This window comes from Stegostoma tigrinum, chromosome 7 (genome assembly GCF_030684315.1).
Source record: "Stegostoma tigrinum isolate sSteTig4 chromosome 7, sSteTig4.hap1, whole genome shotgun sequence".
Classification (NCBI taxonomy): domain Eukaryota; kingdom Metazoa; phylum Chordata; class Chondrichthyes; order Orectolobiformes; family Stegostomatidae; genus Stegostoma; species Stegostoma tigrinum.
The window spans coordinates 66,532,344-66,553,976 of NC_081360.1; the positions used below are offsets into that span (position 1 = coordinate 66,532,344).

The 21,633-nt window shown below is 40.5% G+C and overlaps 1 protein-coding gene across 3 annotated transcripts in view; it reads right to left on the bottom strand.

Annotated features, from left to right (window-relative positions):
* The window catches only part of LOC125454041 (protein mono-ADP-ribosyltransferase PARP14-like), a 63,908-nt gene that overhangs the window by 18,240 nt on the left and 24,035 nt on the right, over window positions 1-21,633 (bottom strand). For 2 of the 3 annotated variants that reach the window (XM_048534300.2, XM_059647382.1), the window contains exons 6-12: window positions 18,550-20,816; window positions 14,817-15,053; window positions 14,498-14,719; window positions 10,414-10,477; window positions 7,105-7,257; window positions 6,092-6,154; window positions 3,917-4,093 (exon numbers count right to left, since the gene is read on the bottom strand). In XM_048534300.2, coding sequence (XP_048390257.1) covers window positions 3,917-4,093; window positions 6,092-6,154; window positions 7,105-7,257; window positions 10,414-10,477; window positions 14,498-14,719; window positions 14,817-15,053; window positions 18,550-20,816 — 3,183 coding nt within the window. The remainder of the gene's footprint in view (window positions 1-3,916; window positions 4,094-6,091; window positions 6,155-7,104; window positions 7,258-10,413; window positions 10,478-14,497; window positions 14,720-14,816; window positions 15,054-18,549; window positions 20,817-21,633) is intronic. The other variant, XM_059647381.1, reaches the window with a different exon arrangement.

A 21,633-nucleotide genomic window follows, 5' to 3' on the forward strand; every position in this document is an offset into this window, starting at 1 on the left:
TCACAGGTAGTCAGGATAGTGAAGATGGTGTTTGGCACGCTTGCCGTCAATGTTCAGGTGCCGTGAAGATAGGAGTCAGGATGTCATGGTGCGGCTGTATAGGACATAGAATTCTAAAAGAGGCCTACACATTGTTCAATTCTGGTCTCCCTGTTATAGGAAGGATTTTGTAAAACTTGAAAGGGTGCAGAAAAGATTTACTAGGATGTTGAGAGATAGTAGGAACGGCCAATGCTGGAGAATCTGAGATAACAAGGTGTAGAGCTGGATGAACACAGCAGACTAAGCAGCATCATAGGAGCAGGAAAGCTCATGTTTTGGGTCTGGACCCTTCTTCAGAAAATGAAAAAGGGTGCAGACCCGAAACATCAGTTTTCCTGATCCTCTGACGCTGCTGGCCTTCTGTGTTCATCCAGCTTTATACCCTGTAAGCTTACAAGGATGTTGTTGGGAATGGCAGGTATTGCGCTAAAGGAAAGTGGGGCTTTTTTCTCTGTAGCTAGATAGACGAATAGCCAAGATCTTTTTCCCAGGGTAGGGAATTCCAAATAGGATTAAGATGAGAGGGGAAAGGTTTAAAAGGATCCAAGAAGCAACCTTTTCATGCAGAAGGTGGTGTGTGCATGGAATGAGCTGCCTTCGGAAGTGGTGGAGTCAGGTATAATTACAACGTTTAAAGTGCATCTGAATTGGTACACGAACAGGAAGGGTTTAGGTGGATATGGGCCGAATGCTGGCAAATGGAACCATATCAGTTTAGGATACTTAGTTGCCATGGACAAATTGGACCGAAGAGTCTGTTTCCATGCTGTAGACATCTGTACGACAATGGGTAGCTTAAAAGGCCAGTTAAGAATGGCAGATTTCCATCCTTGAAGGACATTAGCAAGCCAAATGGATTTTTCATCGTTATCAGTAGATTCTTAATAAGATAAGAGACTATGTTGTTAGAGGTAATATATTAGCATGGATAGAGGACTGGCAGACAGTTGGAATAAGGGGGACATTTGCAGGATGGCAAGCTGTTACGAGTGGAGCATCACAGGATCAGTGTTCCGGCCATAAATATTTATAATAAATGTTCATGACTTGGATGAGGAAAGTGAATGCAATATAGCCAAGTTTGCAGGTGACACAAAAGTAGGTACGAAGGCAAGCTATGAGGATGACTCAGAGTCTGTAGTGGGACACAACCTGGTAAAGTATGTGGGCAAAAATTTAGCAGATGGAATATAATGTAGAAAAATGTGAGATTGTGCATTTTTGTAAGAAGAATAAATGAGTTGAATATTGCCTAAATGGAGAAGGACTGCAGAAAGCTACAATACAGAGGGGTTTGGCTGTCCTAAAGGATACCTCACCAAAAGCTTGCATACCATTCTAATAGGTAATAGGGAAGACAAATGGAATAATGTCCTGTATTGCAAAGGGAGTTGGGTATAAAACAGAGATAATGAGAACTGCAAATACTGGAGAATCTAAGATAACAAAGTGTGAAGCTGGATGAACACAGCAGGCCAAGCAGCATCTCAGGAGCACAAAAGCTGATGTTTCGTGTGACTGAAGGGTCTAGGCCCGAAATGTCAGTTTTTGTGCTCCTGAGATGCTGCTTGCCTGCTGTGTTCATCCAGCTTCACACTTTGTTATCTGGGTATAAAACAGAGAAGTTTTACTAAAACCAAGCAAAATATTAAAACCAGCTGGAATACTGCAAACTCTTCTGGACTTCTTATTTAAGGAAAGATATAGTGGCATTGGAGGCAGTCGAAAGAAGATTCTCTAGGCTGATCCTAGTTATTTAGAGGCTGTTTAGGAGGAGAGATTGAATAAATTGAACCTGTACACGTGAGTTTAGATGAATGAGAGGTGACTTTATTGAAACAAGATTCTTAAATAGACTTGTTTCAGAGACAGTAGGAACTGCAGATGCTGGAGAATCTGAGATAACAAGGTGTAGAGATGGATGAACACATCATGCCAAGCAGCATCACAGGAGCAGGAAGGCTGATACTTCGGACCTCGACCCATCTTCAGAAAATTTTCTGTAGAACAGTCTAGGCCCAAAACATCAGCCTTCCTGCTCCTCTGATGCTGCTTGGCCTGCTGTGTTCATCCAGCTCTACACCTTGTTATGTTAAATAGACTTGACAGGATAGATGGGGAAAGGGTGTTTCCCGTTGTAGAAGAGTCTTGGATCAGAGGGCATAATCTCAGAATAAGAGATTGCATGTTTAAATCAGAAATTAGGTGGATTTTAATCTCTCAGATAGTAATAAATCGATGGAATTCTTTGCACGGGTTGTTACAGAGTCTGGGTCATTAAGTATGCTCAAGGTTTAGATAGTGAGGGAGTCACGGGTTCGGGAAAAGGCAAGAACCTGGAGTTGGAGATTATCAGATATGCCATAATCTCTTAGAATGTTGGAGCAGACACAATAGGATGAATAGCCTATTTCTGCTTCTATGTCTTATTGTCTTATGATGAAAGGAAAGTAGCCAGATTAGAAAAAGGACTGCTAGAAATGTCCTGAGATCCCCATACAAGACCAAAATGAAACCAAAGTGAAAGTCGTATCAGAGATAATGGGAACTGCAGATGCTGGAGAATTCCAAGATAATAAAATGTGAGGCTGGATGAACACAGCAGGCCAAGCAGCAGCTTGGCCTGCTGTGTTCATCCAGCCTCACATTTTATTACCAAAGTGAAAGTCCTGGTGTTTCCATTGTAACAGGGCAGGGTTGGGGGTGGGGGGTGGGAGAGGGGAGTACTTTCATTCAGACTGCTGGCTGCTGCACAGGAAGCCCATGGGACTTCAAGGTTGGGAGTGAGTTTGAAGAGTGAATTCAAAAGGAAAATGCGACAGCTCAAACTGTAGCTTTAACCACAAATTTGAAACCAAAAAGGTAAACACTGTTCAGAGTGCAGCAGGGGTGAATAAATTAAATGAGAGATATAAACTATTTTTGTCAAAATGGAAGGCAATCCCTTTTTCTTCAAAGAAAACTGCTCAATCCAAAGATTTTAAAACAAAAAGATGAATCCTGAATGTCCATGTTTCTTGATGACTCATAGGAACATGCAAAGTAGCAGGAGTTTTTGAAAACTTCACATTGAAAGCAATGAAATAATGGGCAAGCAAGCATGCTATAACTGGAACATTTCAAACAGAAGATGAGTTGTGAGCATTTATACTTTTGCAAGATAGACCTCTGAAAGCAAGGTTCACTAATGCATACAATTTAATTGAAAGCATTAGTGAACTGATTTATTTGGTCATAGGAAGACAAATTGGTCATATCATTATCAACATGCCAAAGCCATATTGTCACAGGGAGGGAAATAAGCAAGAGCCAGTAGGTCAGGTGGTAAGAGCTGTAGAGGACAAAAGAGACAGTTCAAGTGACGTAGATAGTTAAAGAATCAGAATCTCTACAGTCTGGAAGCAGGCCATTCAGCCCATCAGATCCATGCCAACCCTCTGAACAGCACCCACCCAGAGCCACACCTCTACCCTATCCCTGTAACCTTGCCTTTCCAATGGCTAATCCACCTAACCTACACATCCCTGGGCACTATAGGCAACTTAATGTGCACATCTTTCGACTGTGCAAGGAAACCAGAGCACCAGAGGAAACCCACACAGACACAGGGAGAATGTGCAAACTCCAACCAAGACTGGAATCACTCCAGGTCCTTAGCGCTATGAAGCAGCAATGCTAACCACTGAGCCACCATTCTACTCTGAACGCTTCTGCTATTTCAATGTTTCCCATAGTGATGTCACCAGATTCATTTTCTAAGGGGTGCATGCCAGTTCTTCCAATCTTAATTGGGATGGCAACTGTCTTTTGGATTTCTTTGCTCTTCAAAGTAAAATACAGAGTCAACAGATAAATGAATGAGTAAAATGCAAACCTGTTCCAAGTGCAGGGAAAGCAACTGAGGATAGTTTGTTATCTTCACACTTCTGAAGAACTGCACCAATAAAAGCTCGCATTTGATTTGGGTCTGTTTGTCCAACCATGTGAATTATCTTTTTACACTGTAAGTTTCCTGGATTTGTTGTTATTAGTCCAGTGTTTGGCTGGGAGCCTTCAAAGTAAACATAGAATTATCTCAATAATTTTTGAATATTCACTGTAATATGGAAATAATGAAGGAAATAACAGTTCTGAAACTAATACTGCATGTTTCCTATGCATAAAATTTTAACTTCTTGTTATGATACATTTCCTATTTACTGTGGCACTGTTCATATTTAGTCCAGGACACACTTGGGGAATGGACCAATTAGCTGGGAACAGTGCAGCGATAAGGGGATTACAAAATCGAAACAAAATACAAAAGGTTGTGTGATATGTTAATTGTAAAATTTAGAACATGTAAAATAAAGATGTAGCAGGATATGAGGCCCTGAGTTGAACCAAAGGCTAAAGTGTCTGGTTTCTTGTTCTTGTGCTGCTGCAAGCAAAGATGCTTGGTACCTGAAGCAGATGGCAATGAAAGACTTTATTTATCAAGAATACTATTACTTCAATGAGTGTTCATCAGGTTCTGGAAGGGAGCAGTCTTAATTTGAATTCTAGAGGATATAATTTGAACTGCATTCTTCCATTTTTAGACTGTCACCTAACTTATTGCGGTTAGATGACAGTGCTCATGTGCTAGTTGTGGGAACTCCATTAACTCAAACATTGTGCCAGCTATGTATAAAAAGTGAAGATCCAAATGGAAATGTTATTAATTTTAAACAGTTTGGAACATCAAAGAAAACGTAAGAATAGAACTGGTGACTTATGGAACTTAAAAAAATAACAAACTTTATTTTTGGTACTCTGCTCTCAGATTGCTGATAAATGAAAGGGCTGGGAGGCAGGTGGACTGCTAAAGATATAGAAAGCATTGGCAGGGAACTGCAATTTCTTCCCATCGCTAGTGAATATTTTCAAAAGCAGGAACAGGAGGAGTGCAGCTACCCATTGACTGGAGGAGGGGCCAAATAGTTAACTGACTGATTAGCACTCACAATGCTCTCTTCTCCATTCCAGACATTTTATTGTGATATTATTGGGATTTTATGAGTAGAGAGACCACCAGGTATACCAAAGCAGCCTCACAGAGTTCCCAGGAGGCTGAAATGGGTTCTTCCTTAATGGCAATCTCTTCGTCTGTGTAGAGATCTTCCCCAGCAGTGCTGCCTCAAGGGGACAGGTTCACTATTCCAATCTCTAGGGCCTACCAGCCTGGCACAGGCACACTAGAAGAAATTCTTGCCTGCCCTTCTTCTCATGACAGCTCCAAAGGGGGCCTTTTACAGTGAATAATACAAACAAGGCTATTGAGCAGTTGACCTTTGATTTGACCAGAAACTCTGAGAAATGTGCCATGATCCTGAATTGAATGACAGCCATGGTGTGGTCACTTACTTGGCTGTTGCTTGTAAAATCCACCTCGGTAAAATTCTAGGAAAACTGACAAAACTTCAGGTATTTTGAGAAATTGTGAACAGGGGCCCGGACAATATGTTGATTTGGGTCCAAGTGTCTAGGCATGAGGAAAGATCTTGGAAATGGGTATCAGTGGCATGATTTAGGAATGACCACCAAGAGGATTAAGCCCCAAGCGGGGCTAATGAGGGGTGAGGAGTTTGAGATCAACAACTTAGAAGCATTGTGAGAACCACAGTCTGGTAGTCTTGTTGCACAAGGTCGCAGAGCCTTGACAGGAGTAGAGTTCAGAGGAATGTAACTCAAAATGCTCTTGGCATCTTTTAAGAAATCAGACACTACTGTTACACCAATAACCTGTCACATCCAAAATTCAGAGATAATGGGAACTGCAGATGCTGGAGATTCCAAGATAATAAAATGTGAGGCTGGATGAACACAGCAGGCCAAGCAGCATCTCAGAATTCATATGTGTGCCAATCTTCTTAATAATTGGACAACTCCTGGTTCTGTCTTACTGCAGTGTTTGAATATTTTAAAATCTAAATCTATCTAGTAAAGAAATTTGTTAGCCAGGAATATTTGCAGATATTATTTAGTGTAAGTAATAAGGCAGCAAAACACAACTCTATAGTTACTGTACCAAGGGCTTTGCATTCATCTTCTACAGTTTGACCAGCAGAATCTAATATCGCCTTGGAAACGCCTGAAATTTAAAAGTAAAATGAACAAATAAATTTATAGCAGCATCAAAAAATTTGTTATGTTATAAATGATCATTTAGTTAACCATGCAATAATCATATCCTCTCAAATTTGTGTGATCTGTGAGTAGCGCAAGAATCAGTAAAGCTCTTCAACCAATCAGAGTGATATCTTAACTGAGGCACACAGACCTCAACCAGGAAGAATAAAACAAGAATATAGGTAAAGTCATCATTGTCCCAAAGGACCATAGAGCTGCTTTCTGACTAGAGAGAGGCAACCGCTGGTGATTTAACCTGATTTCAATGTGCAGAAAATGGAAAGTGGGTTCAAAATATAGACGGATTTATAATGTGATAAAATAGAGAGAAATACTGGAGTTAAAAAAAACAGACAATATTTTTGTTCTAAGGGAATGTACCTTCACATCTATAAAATTATATCTTTTAGGGTTACAGAGGTTATTCAAAAATTGTAATCATTATTTATCAGGCCATTAAAATCTCACTTACTTTAGAATACATAAGTTTTTTTTTCAACATTTCCTTCATATGCAATGAATAGAACAGTATCCCCAACACATGCCATTACACTGATCCCAATATTGACCCCTATGGAACTCCACTAAAACCTTCTTCCAGATCAAAGAATATCCATTAATCAAAGCTCTCTGTTTTCAATCATTGTCAAGTTGATCAATGTGAACTATGAGAGTCCATCTTCTGGAGAAGGAAGTTATCTGCAGCTGCAACATCTGGATTTGTGCAATGTAGCCACCAAACATGACTCCTGTGACAACAATGAGGGCTAAATTCTCTACCATTACTATTACAATAAAGTCCAAGTCGTTCTCAGCCGTGTTGTATTTCAGTACGTAAAATCTGGACAGAAGTTAAAGATTATTAATTACATTTTGCATCTCCAAATAATTTTTGAACACTGTATGTTTTACCTGCTCTCAGAGTAAAATTACTATTTGATGAGTTGACAATGACATCAGTTTGCTCATTTGTTATGTCTCCTGTTACAACTTGCAGCAAGATCGGTCCTATTTGAACTTCAACATGATCTGCAGCAGGTGAGGAAACTGTTCCAAAAAAATTCCCTACAAAGAGTGACAATTTATTAAAGCACCAGCATTAATGACACATCCATTATTTCTTCTATTTCAAGATTTCTGCTAAAAGAAGCTGCATGCATGAGATTGTATTAATACAAGGATAAATTATATGAAACATATGTAACAATAAACTAGACTCAGAGATGGAAAATTATTAATAATTAATGACTCATCTAATAATCATATATGCGAATGATCAGACATATTATTACACGATTGTTAAAATGCAGGAGGCTGCCATTTGGCCTCACCATGTCTACACTAGTGCTCTGAACAATTTGACTTACGAGCAAACTCCTGCCTTTTTCCGTAGCCCTGCAAGATGTTTCTATTTAAATAACACTCCAATACCCTCTTGATGCTTTTACAGTCTTCACCCTATCATTTCTGTACGGAGACCTCATAATTTTGTACCAATTTTCTACTCACCCTTCTCCTTTCCATAGAAAATTGTCCCGACTTTTACAACTCTTCCTCATAACTAAAGTTTTCATCGCTGCAAGCATTCTTCTGTACACTCACTGCTGCATTCACATCCTTACTAAAGCGTGGCACCCGCAATATTCTAGTTGACGTCAAATCATCTGTATAAAATCAGATTGACTTTTTTGCTCCTGTACTCCATGCCCCTTTTAGTGAAGCCCAGAATGCTGAATACTTTATTAACAGTTCTCACTACCTCTCCTGCCATCTTTAATGACTTAAAACAGATATACACCCAGGTCTCTCTGCTCTGACACATCCTTTAGAATAGTACCCTTTGTTTCAGGCAATCCTTCTATTGTCTTCACACCACAGTGTAAGAACTCACAACTTTCACATTGAATTTCCTCTACCATCAATCCATCAGTGCCCTACTGAAATTCGATCCTGTCCTCTTCGAGTTTACAATGCTGACAAGTTCTGCATCATCTGTAAACTTTGAAATTGTCCCCTGAAAAGCAAGATCTTGTTCTTTTATATACCTGTACATCAGGAAAAGCAAGGATCCTAATACTGACCACTAAGGAACTCAACGAAAAATTTCTTTCAGCTCAAAGAACATCCATTAATCAATGCTCTCTGTTTTCTATCCCTTCGTCAATTTTGTATTCACATTGCTACTGTCCCTTTTATTCCATAACATATAACTTACCTCACAGGTCTGTTGTGTGGCACTGTATCAAATGCCTTTTAGAAAACCAAGCACAACACATCAACAGCCTTAATAACAAAATGTGGAGCTGGATGAACACAGCAGGCCAAGCAGCATCTCAGGAGCACAAAAGCTGACGTTTCGGGCTCTCTGATGAAGGGTCTAGGCCGGAAACGTCAGCTTTTGTGCCCCTGAGATGCTGCTTGGCCTGCTGTGTTCATCCAGCTCCACACTTTGTTATCTTGGATTCTCCAGAATCTGCAGTTCCCATTATCACATCAACAGCCTTAGCTTCCTCAAAACATTCCTTTTAAAAGTTCCAGCAAGTCAGTTTAGACACACTTTTCCTTTAACAAATCCACGCTCTTCTGAACAAATTTAGGTATTTTCACATGACTATTAATGCTATCCTTAACAATCATTACTAAAGGTTTCTTCACACCAAAGTTGTTTTCTTAACAACTGTTTGGTAATTGCTTAGCCTAGTTTTACCAGCTTTGCTAAACAATAATATAATTGCTTGAAGTATAAAGTCATAGAGATGTACAGCATGGAAACAGACCCTTCAGTCCAACTTGTCCATGCCAACCAGATATCCTAAACTAATCTAGTCTCATTTTCCAGCATTTAGCCCATATCCCTAAAACCTTCCTATTCATATATCTATAGAGATCCTTTTTAAATGTTGTAATTGTACCTGCCTGCGCAACTTCCTCTGGCAGTTCATTCCATACATGCAATACCCTCTGCACGAAAAAGTTGCCCCTTAGGTCCCTTTTAAATCTTCCCCCTCTTATTTAAATCTATAGCCTCAGGTTTTTGACTCCCCTATCCTGGGCCTCAAGCACACCTCCCAATCAAGGAAAGATGCAAAGATTGTTGCCAGCATCTCTGCAATTTCCACTCTCACTTCCTTTAACGTCACTGATGTTCAACATCAATGACTTTGGACACGTTTCATCTGGTCCTCGTGTCTTTTCAACTTTAAATACTGACAGCTTATCCTTGACCCTAGCACCAGTGAAGTAACATTTAATCCTGAAGTCACATTGATGGTTGCAGAAACTCCTGATGAAAAATGAAGTCTCTATTCACACTGAGATAACAAGGAGTACAGCTGGATGAACACAGCAGTCCAAGCAGCATCAGAGGAGCAGGAAAGCTGACGTTTTGGGTCTGGACCCTTCTTCAGAAAAAAAATTTCTGATTTTCTGAAGAAGGATCTAGACCCGAAACGTCAGCTTTCCTGCTCCTCTGATGCTGCTTGGCCTACTGTGTTCATCCAGCTTCACTCTGTGTTATCTCAGATTCTCCAGCATCGGCAGTTCCTACTATCTCTTAAAAAGCATTTGTATGAGCTTGATAAATAGTTCACCAAAATTACAGTCATATGCCCATAGATTTCCAAGGCTCACAGATATTCCTGAAAAAGATACTTCAATACTTTTTGATGGTTAGTTATAAATTTGGTGTTATGCTATAGGAATTCAACTCTAGAATTTGTTAAATTAGAATGTGGAGACGAGTACTAGGCTGGGGAGAGAAGGAAAACAATGTACTTCATAATAGAAATTTAAAAAAAAAACTGCATGTACTGAACATCTGTAAATCTACAGTCAGCTTTCATTCAATGTTTCATTATGTATTATCTAATTTCCACGCTGAACTAATAATTTGACATTAACTTACTTAATCACTGTTTAAATGAAACATCAGTAAAAATTAACTGGGCTTGACAATCCAACTACATAAAAGGAAGCACAAAAATATTCTGCTGATTTTTGTTTCTTTTAAAAGAAGTGGAATTTTAAAAAATCCTTCTACAGAAAATACAAGGTGAGAATACAATATATGCTCTTTTTTTAAAATTAAACCGTGCATGCATCTAATAACCTCCGAATGATAGAAGAGAATTAGTGTTGTGGTAAGAAATGTTTCTTTCAAACTTAGTGTGTTTGCTGGAATAAGTCAATTTAAATCAGTGTGTGAAATGAATTATCACCAACCTGAGGGTCTCTGTGTCATTTTCTGCTGGGGATTAAAAGTTCTTTTGAATTCACGGGACATTGCCTAAATAAAAAAATATTGTTAATATTGCAAACAATACTATTTGTACCTTTTGCAACAAGGAAAATGAACTGCTTTGCATGCCCAGCAAGATTCTGCATTTTTGCATGAACAAAATCAAAACGTTGGATAAAATAAAAGCTAATGAGTAAAGAAATGAATACTTTCAATGAAATATAACAAAAAGTTACAATTATAATATGATCAACAACTACAGCAAAGAGTGTGGATGCTGAAAATAAGAAACAAAAAATGGAAACATCAATTCATCAGGGAGAAGCTATAGAAAGGAAGTCAAAGTTCATTGGTAGTGGATGCAGAGAGCTATGTGGTATAGATCCCAATGCCTTCCTGTCTTCTGATTTAGTCCAGAATTGGAAAGCTCAAACACTGCCTTCTCACCTGGTGATAACTTAATCTGATTTAGCCACGATAATGCTTTTCAAGAACACATTCATTCAAAATGGTAACCTGTTTGGTCTCTAGTTTGCCAGTTTATCCCTCTCCGCCTTTTCTGAATTTTGGCACAATAATAGTGACCCTCCAGGCACTTGGCACTACTCCTACATCCAATGGCAATTGAATGACTGTAATCTTTGCCTGTGTCTTTATTAACAGGCTTGAAATTCTTCACTCTTCTTTGCAGCCTCTTTCTCTCTTAGCGTCCTTCGTAGCTTACCTCTCACCCACTCTGAAGCCTTCTCCCTCCCAATCCCCTTGAGATGTCCCTCTCTAACTCATTCCTCTTTGTGGTCTCCCACAAAGCTTTCCTCACACCCTCTCAGCCATCCTACTGTCTCCTCATTTCTCCCCAGACTCCTCGTCTCCCACCAGCCATTTTTGTGAACTCACCATCTCATACAATCATAGTGCAACTTTGCCGTTACTCTTAGCTCCCTGTGACCTGTCTGCCCCAAGCTCACTTGTGACGTTCCCACTTTTTCCAAGCCTCCATGCACTTCTCCCCACAGTCCCCTTGCAGCCTCATTCATCTCTCCAACTCCCAGACCTCAAAAACGCTGATCCCAGCTGCAGCTCCCCCTCCTGGCCACAGCAAAATGGAGGCAGGCTCATGGACAGATTGAGCCTTTGGCTTTTTGGGCCTCCCCATAAACCTCCCTGTGCTCCCAACTTTCCAACTCCTGAACATAAGTCGTTAGGCTCCCACCAATGTCATCATCTCTGCTATTCTCCCAGAAATTCCTCAATGGCACTGCTTAATTACTTACATAGGAAAAAGTACAGTACAGCACAGAAACTGGTCCTTCGGTCCACTAAGTCTGCACCAACGCATGATACCTTTCTAAACTAAAAATATTTTGCCTCCAGGCTGTCCATATTCCGCTACTCCAGGTCTGCCGAGATGTACCTTAAACATTGCTATTGTATCTGCTTCCACCACTTCCTCTGACAGTGCATTCCAGGCACCATATGACCCTCTGTGTACAAAAAAAAGTCTCCGAAATGTCAAACAAAGAAACAAAGAAACCTACAGCACAGGAACAGACCCTTCAGCCATCCAAGCCTGCGCCGATCAAGATCCTCTGTCTAACCCGTCATCTATTTTCTAACGGTCTGTGTCCATTTGCTCCTTGCCCATCTATGTATCTGTCCAAATATATCTTAAAAGACGCTAACGTGTCTGCATCTACCACCTCCGCTGGCAACACATTCCAGGCGCCTACCACCCTCTGTGTAAAGAACTTTCCACGCATATTTCCCTTAAGCTTTCCTCCTCTCACTTTGACCTCATGACCCCTAGTAATTGAGTCCCCCACTCTGGGAAAAAGCTTTTCGCTATCCACCCTGTCTATACCCCTCATGATTTTGTAGACCTCAATCAGGTCCCCCCTCAATCTGTCTTTCTAATGAAAATAAGCCTAATCTATTCAACCTCTCTTCATAGCTAGCACCCTCCATACCAGGCAACATCCTGATGAACCTCTTCTGCACCCTCTCCAAACCATCCACATCCTTTTGGTAATGTGGCGACCAGAACTGTACACAGTACTCCAAATGTGGCCGAACCAAAGTCCTATACAACTGCAACATGACCTGCCAACTCTTGTACTCAATACCCTGCCCAATGAAGGAAAGCATGCCATGTGCCTTCTTGACCACCCTGTTGACCTGCATTGTCACCTTCACGGAACAATGGACCTGAACACCCGGATCTCTCTGTTCATCAATTTTCCCTAGGACTTTTCCATTTACTGTATAGTTCGCACTTGAATTTGATCTTCCAAAATGCATCACCTCGCATTTGCCCGGATTGAACTCCATCGGCCATTTATCTGCCCAACTCTCCAGTCTATCTATATTCTTTCCTTTGAACTTAGCCTTCTTCGCCTTAAAATATGTCCCCTGGTAACTGACATATCTACTCTGGGAAAAAGGCTCTGATTATCCATTCCATCCATGCCGCTCATAATTTTCTAAACTTCTGTCAAGCTGCCCCTCATCCACTTATGTTCAAATGAAAACAGATCAAGCTATTATGCTCCAAACCAGGCAACATCCTGTTAAAAGATAACAAGGCGTGGAGCTGGATGAACACAGCAGGGCAAGCAGCATCAGAGGAGCAGGAAGGCTGACGTTTCTGGTCTCGGCCCTTTTTGTACACACTCCACATCCTTATGGTAGTGTGGTGACCAGAATTACTCACAATATTCAAAAATAGCTTAACTAAAGTTCTATACAGCTGCTACACAAGTTGCCAATGAGGTCAGGAGCTGGTCCTGATGGAACTCAATATGGGCGTCACTGAGCAGGTTATTTCTGAGCAGGTGCTGCCTGATAGCACGGTTGATGACACCTTCCACCATTTTAATGATGATCGACATTGGACTGACAGTGCGGTAATTGGCTGGGTTGGATTTGTCCTGCTTTTTATATACGTGACATCCTTGGGCAGTTTTCCACATTGTTGAGCAGATGCCAGTGTTGTAACTGTACTGGAACACCTTGGCTAGGGGAGTGGCAAGTTCTGAAGCAAAAGTCTTCAGTACTATTGCAAGAATATTGTCAGGGCCTGTTGCCTTTGCAGTATCCAGTGTCTCCACCCATTTCTTTGATATCTTGTGGATCTGTAGCCTTGTGATGCTATTGGCAGTAAGCCTGGGAGCAAACCAGCCAATAATTGGAGAACCAATTCTTCAATATTTCTCTCCAATGAATTTGTGGGAGTGACATTTCTTCAGTTGGTCAACCCTGAGAGTCGATGTCTCCAGGGCAATTTGGGAACTTTTGCAGGAATCATCAGTTGCCCCCATGTATTTAGAGCACTGTTTCTGCCCTCTTGCTTCCTCTGTGGGTAGAGGAGCAGTGAGTGAGGTGATGAGCAGAAAGCAGCAAAGGGGTTGGGAGAGGAAATGCTGAGCATGGCAGCGAGGCAGTCCAAGTTTCAGGAGACTTGGTCAGTGGGAAGGCCTTGGTAGGGTTCGGGAGCATTGACAAACGGGAAGCACAGTTCAGGAGAGGCTGTGAACGGCAGTGAAGACGCAAACACAGGGGAGCAAGGTGCTCAGGAGAGCAGCTAATGGGAGTAAGTGAGACGGCTGAGTCAGGGAACAAAAACAAAGGGGATTTGGGAAGACTGCAAGTAGGAGAGTGTTAGAGGACAATGACAGTGAGTGAGAGGATTCAGAGATATGATGAATGGCCTGGAGTGAGAAGATTGGGTTTGGCCATAAATGTGAGGGTGTGAGAGGGTTGAGCGAGTCAGTGAGCAAAGCAGACTGTGTTTAAGAACAGAATGAGTAAGCTCACTTACAACAATGCTGTTAGCGCATGTACAGTAACTGCACTGAAACAAAAATGTAACACAGCAATTCAGCTATCGAAACAAGCTGGTTAAGCTAAAATGTTTCAGTAAAAGGTACAAGATTAGTCCTACATACTTCATTTTAATATATTTGTTACCCTAAAGAACATATAGTCATCCATTTTTACAAACAATATTTGGCTTCACTAGATTTGAAACAACAGATTTGAAAACGAAGTTCATCTACAACAAATCCATACCTGCAAAACAGACACATCATCAGGATATATCACAAAATAAACATTCTTCAGATGCTTTACATTTGCCTTACTACTGAACTTGATGGTATTTTCAATCATCAGGTTTGCAACAAGATCCTTTGGAAAGCACAATTTTCCTGTTCCAATTGCTGGGAATGCAATGGAAGTCAGCTGTAATGCTTCTGTATTCTTCAGACAGTCCTTGATTATATTTTTTAACATCTGCAAAGTAATTTCACACCAAGTGTTTTTATCCAATAGTGTAATACTTCATAAACATGAATGTTTGTATTGAGATAGTCATTAAAATGTACATTACCTTTTTTGCATCTCCCTTCCCCTCATCCCAAAGAGGAGCAATAACGTGAAAGACTTCAGTACAGTTAAGATTAAATCCCTTTGTTTCGATAATTTTTCCTACAGCATGTTTTTTACTGTTCTTTTCATGGAACAGTGACTGTTGGAGATTTGGACCAGCTTTCTTTAACAGTTCTTTGGAAAGTGTACCACTGCTAAGATCAAAATCCATTCCAATGACGTTTACAATGATATCAGTCTGCAGATAGAAAGCAAATGATTACAATAATGATAGAACAAGCTATTTGGAGTAAGTTATAACAGACAAAGCAGGTAAGCTTAGAGCCTGGATTTGAACATAGGACTACGATACTGTAGCCATTACAGAAACTTGGTTGAGACAAGGCCAAGACTGGCAACTCAATGTTCCAGGGTTAATGTTTCAAAAATGATACTGAGGGATGTAAAAGAGGTGGGAGAGTTGCACTACTGATTAAGGAGTCTGTCACAGCAGCAGGAATATGTCACAGAGAGGATATCTTGGAGGGCTCATTCGGCAAGGCCAGATGGGCAGAATTTAGGAAATCAGCATGGTGAAATCTTTCCCTCTGGACCTTCAAAATGCCAGCAGGAATTAGCAAAACAGGCATGTAAACAGATGGAAAAAAAAACAGGTTTGTAGAACTGAGTGATTTTAATTGCTCCAATATTCACTGGGACTCCCTTAGTGCCAGGGGCTCAGAGGGGCAGAATTTGTTCAGAGCATCCAGTAAGGATTCGTGAAACACTATGTAGATAGCTCAACCAGGGCCATATTAGACTTTGTTTAGGAGAATAAGCCTGGCCAGGTAATTGTGGTTTCGTTGGGGGATCCTTTTGGGAACAGAAATTATGCTTCCACAAGTTTTAAGATAGTTGCCTAAAAGATTCAGACTGGTCCTTGGGTGAAAGCACTGAATCAGTAGAAAGCTAATTACAACGGTATTAGTAAGGAATTGAAAATATTGGAATGGGACAGCTGTTTGGAGGTAAATCTATATCTGACATGTGGGAGTCTTTTAAAAGCAGTTAACCAGAGTTGAGGACCAGCTGGTTCACGTAAGGATTAAAGATAAGGAAAGCAAGAGTCGGGAACCTGGTATAATAACTGATGTTGTAAGTTAGTTAAAAAGAGGAAGGAAGTATATGCAAGGTTTAGGAAACAAAAATCAAACAAGCCCCTTGAAGAGGGCAAGAAGGATTAATGCAAGTCTCAAGCATTTTACATGTACATTAGGAGCAAGAAAGTAACTAGGGAAAGAGTAGGTCCACAGAAAGACAAAAGGAGAACGTTATATACTGAACCAATGGAAATGGGTGAGATCCTAAATCTGTATTCACGAAAAAGAAAGACACAGATGATGGTAAGTTTACAGAGGGTTTCGGCGATACTGTAAGGACTTCGATAATAAGGAGGAGATTGTGTTGGGTGTTTTGAAAAATATGAAGTGGTACAAGTCCCCAGGGTCTGATGAGATCTATCGGAAGATACAGAAGGAGGAAATTGCAGAGGCTTGGACAGACATCTTTGTATCTTCACTAGCCATGGGTGAAGTCCCAAAAGACTGGAGAATAACCAATGTTGTTCCTTAGTTCATGAAGGATAATGAAGATAATACAGGAAAGCAGAGGTCGAAGAGCCTTGCATCAGATCAATTCTGAGGAAGGTTCACCGGACCTGAAACATAAACTCTGTTTTTTGCCCTTCACAGATGCTGTCAGACCTGCTGAGCTTTTCCAGCAACTTTGATTTTGTTTCTGATTTACAGCATCCACAGTTCTCTCAGTTTTTATTTGGAAAGCAATGAACTTATTAGGGATAGTCAGCGTGGCTTTGTGCAAAGGAGGTCTTGTCACACAAACCTGATTGAGTGTTTTGAGGAAGTGACAAAAATATTGATGGCAGTAGATGTTGTCTACATGGATATACTAAAGCCTGTGACAAAGTCCTATACAGTAACTGGTCTAGAAGATACAACTGCATGTAATTTATGATAAGCTGGCAAATTGAATACAAATTGGCTTGCCCATAGAAGATAGAGGGTAGTTGTGGAGGAGTGCTTTTCAAACTGGAGGTCTGTGACCAGTGGTGTTCTGCAAGGATCAGTGCTGGGATCTGTTGTTTGTAATATATGTAAATGATTTAGATGAAAATATGGGTGGTCTGTTTAGTAAGTTTGCAGATGACACAAGAATTGGTAGAGTTGCTGATAGTGAGGAAGGTTGTCAGAGGATGCAGCAGGATATACATCAGCTGGAAAGCTGGATGTCGAAATGGCAAATGTAAGTTAATCAAAACAAGTGTAATGTGTAATTGGGAGGTCAATTGTAAAAGGGAAGTATACAATTAATGGTAGAACCCTTAACAGCATTGATATACAAAACAAAGAACAACACAGCACACGAACAGGCCCTTTGGCCCTCCAAGCCTGTGTCAACACATTTGGCCCTTCCATATTAAAACTGCTTTCACTCACAGAATCCATATCCCTCTATTCCCTTCCTGTTCGTGTATTCATCCAGGTGCTCCACGAATGCTGCTACTGTATCTGCTTCTCCTACCTGCTCTGGCAGAATGTTCCAGGACTCACTACCCTTTGTGTGAAAAATTTGCCTCGCACATCTTCGTTAAATTCCCCCCTTCACACCTTGAACCTGCGTCCCCTAGTAACTGACACCTCCGCCCTGAGGAAAAAGCCTCCTACTTTTCACTCTATCCATGCCATTCCCAATCTTAGAATCTTCTATCAGATCACCCCTCAATCTTCTGTGTTCGAGAACAGTAAACCAAGACGGATCTTGGGATGCAAGTCCATAGCTTCCTCAAAGAGACAACACAAGTAGATAAGCTGGTAAAGAAGACAGATGGCATGTTTGTCTTCATTGGTCAGGGCACTGAAAATAAAATTTCGCAAGTCATGCTGCACCTCTATAAAACTTTACATTATCCACATTTGGAATATTGTGTGTACTTCTGTTCACCACATGATAGGAATGAAGTGGAGGCTTTGGGGAGAGTGCAGAGAGATTTACCAGGATGTTGCCTAGGTTGCAGTGTAATAGCTTTAAGGAGTGGTTGAACAAACATGAATTGTTTTCACTGGAGGTTGGAAGCTAAGGGGGTGACCTGATAGAACTACGTAAAATTATCAGAGGTACAGATAAGGTAATAGTCAGGCAGAACGGTCGAATATTAGGGGAAAAAGGTTTAAGGTGAAAGTTTAAAGGGGATGCATGAAGGAAGTTTTTCTACACAGAGGGTGCCTGGAACATGCTGCCAGGGAGACAGTAGAAGCAGAAATGACAGCAAAGTTTAAGAAGCACTTAGACACACAAACAGGCAGTGAATAGATGGAGATAATAAGGTGTAGAGCTGGATGAACACAGCAGGTCACGCAGCATTAGAGGAGCAGGAAAGTTAATGTTTCGGGTCTAGACCCTTTTTTCTGAAGAAGGATCTGGACCCAAAACGTCAGCTTTCCTGCTCCTCTGACGCTGCTTGGCCTGCTGTGTTCATCTAGCTCTACACCTTGTTATCTCCGTTTCTCCAGCATCTGCAGTTCCTACTATCTCTGAGAGAATAGGCGGATATGGACAAGCAAATAGGATTAGTTTAGGATAGCATCATGTGGGATGAAGGGCCTATTCCTGTGCTGTGCTGTTCCATGTTCTATTTCATAGCATTCTCGACAAAATAAATTAAATTGGAGGCTTACAGCTACATCTTGAATTCTGCCTTTGAGAACAAAAAGATTTAGACCTTCCTTTGTCTGGGCTTCGTGCACACAATTCATGCTTCTGATGTTTATCTTGCTGCCACTGTTAAGCCTTTTTGGCTGTGTGGGAGTAGGTCCAGTAAGTGCGAATTCACCCAAGATTTTCTGAGCTGCAACTGAAATGGCACAAACTGTTTGTTCATCATGATTTACTAAATGGATTGCTTTTAGCGCACTGCCACCCTGTGAGTTCACACAGTGCTCTCTTATTGATCTGACAATTACTTCTGCACATAAATTCAAAGGAAATCCAAATATTCCTGAACTAATAGCAGGAATTGCTATTGTCTTCAAATTGTGGGCTTCTGCAAGAGTCAAACTTTGGATTATGGCCTTCCTTAAGCATTTCTTAGATGTGTCTGCATCAGCTTCCATCCATCTTGGACCAACTGCGTGAATCACTCTGGAACATGGTAATTTACCAGCACTTGTAATAACTGCATCTCCAGGCACAAGGGATCCTTGATCCTTAACAATCCAATTGCACTGAGTTTGCAATGTTGAGCCAGCTGCTTTTAGTAGATCTGCTGCAAGGCCTCCAATGTGCTGCAGACTTTCATTTGCTGCATTGACAATCACATCAACTTCACTCTTGCAGAGGTCTCCTCTATAAACAGTTACTAAGGGTCCACCAGGTAACTGCACTTTATAGTGACTTTGGCCCAATTTAGCACTGTCCCCAAAGTTACCAGATTCAATCATCTTTAGAATGCAATTAAATCTATGCATTAGTGTAGAAACATACATATCTTCCTTTTCTTTGAAAATCTTCTTTGTTCCCGGTTTGGCAATTTCAAGGACAGAACTAATTACTGTGGCAGCTTCATTTAAAAGGTCATTCTCCATTTGGAGGACATATACTTGGGGACCAGATAGTAACACGCTCGAACCATTTTCCACAACATCAACTTGTATTTTCACGTCCTTTGGTGCTGTGTGGAGAAGATCAAGTTTCCTAATGTCCATCAAAAATTGCAGGACTCCAGCAGATTTCAAGGAAACTTGTTTTTGAATGATTGTGTTTTTCATAACAAAGTCTGAAAGCATTTCAAAAACATCCATGACAGCACTAGAATAGCCAGAGATAATGATCTCCAAATGCTCGTCCAGTGGCATCACTTTGATTTCAACTTGTATCACGGGAGAATTTAACTTTGTGATCAAATTTTGTTTCAGTTGTGCCCACTCAGGCATTGCAATGACTCTTGAATCTTCCACCTTAATGCTTTTGAAATTCAGACATTTTTTGATCTGTTCTTCTGCTGCACGTAAAAAGGAATCCTTAACTCCTATGAGTAGGACACAGTTATCTTGAATGTCATACATAGCGTTGATTCCATTTGATATGAACAAGCAGCAGGAAACTTCATTGGAATCTAACTTTTGTAGAAAATAAATAAGATGGGGGTTCATATCAAGTTTTTTTGTTTTTATTTGAACAAGTTCTTCCAATATTTTACTTTTGGCAGCAAAAACATCTTTAGGTAAACCATATAATGTAATATCACCTGCAGATGCATTGCATTCCATGGTAATGTCTGGAAATATTGTGGAAACACACTTTTCAAGACCAGTGCTTAATAAAAAATTACATTTAGCGGGATCACAACTCACTTTCTTGGTCACACTTTGTTTCTCCCTTTCCAATTCTTCAGTGACTCTATCCACGAGTGATTTGAATTCTTGTTGAAAAATATCTACACTCTCAGATTCTCCAGCAACAATTACTTGTTCATTTGAAATAGCTGGTATAACAACAATATTTTGGTTCAAATGCTGCTTAAAATCTCCCTGAATTTTTTCCCAGGTATGTTGCCTCACGCTATTATTAATGGTTTTGTATTTTGACAGGATACCAGTTAAATTATCTGAAGCCAACTGTTTCCAATTCTTTACGAGCTTTTTTAATGAAGTTTCTTGTCCTGAAAATGTTGGAGATATCTTGATAGAGTTTGACAAGTCTGTGTCTAACAATGCAATGTTACAATGATGCACTGACATTTTGTCCTTGATTTCTGCAATTCGCCTTCTATCCTTTTGAAGAAATTGGAAGATGTAGGGATCCAACGTGAAGGTGAAGGGATCAGGCATTTTCACATATGGTCTTTTTTTGCCATATAAAGCTGAACCCAAACTCTTGTAGTAGGGATAGACATAGATTGGAGTTTTCTCAATAACATGTGTTTTAGCCAAGATGGTATCCAGAACTATAAATAAAACAAACAGAATGTTAAGTTCCCAAAACAGTGTCTTGGAACAATGGGCAGAATGAAACTCAATAAGCTTGACAACATCCAGAACAAAGCTAAATAAAAACCAAAAGTACTGTGGATGCTGTAAATAAGGAAGAAAAACAAAAGTTGCTGGAAAAGCTCAGTAGGTCTGGCAGCGTCAGTGCAGAAAAGATCAGAGGTAATATTTTGGGTCCGATGACCCTTCCCCCGTTCTGATGTGCTCAGCTTTTCCAGCAACTTTTGTTTCTGTTCCAGACCAAAGCTGCCTGCTTGATGAGCACTGCATCCACAAAATTCACTTGCTCCCTGGCTCTGTAGCAGCAGTGAGCATCTATAAGATGCACAGCAGTAATTCACCAAAGTTCATTCGACAGCACTTTCAAAACACATGACCACTTCCATATACAAGTGCAACAGATACATGGAAACACCATCAGCTGCAGGTACCCCTCCAAGCCACTCACCATCCTGACTTGGAAAATATGTTGTTCTTTCAATGTGGCTGGGTCAAGATCCTGAAACTCCCCCAATACTGGCAATGTGGGTGTACCTACATCAAATGGACTGTGGTGTTTCAAGAAGGCAGCTTACCATCAACTTTTCAAAGGCAACTAGGGAGGGTAATGAGTGCTGGAATGGCCAGCAACACACACATCTCATGAATAAATGAATAAAGAAAAATAATTCAAATTCTCTATTATCACTTGTGAATGGGTAAAAGGTGGGAGTTTGGGAGATTGGTGTTGTTTCCAATGTCATCACTGGTACAAAGTGCTGCCCATCACTGTGT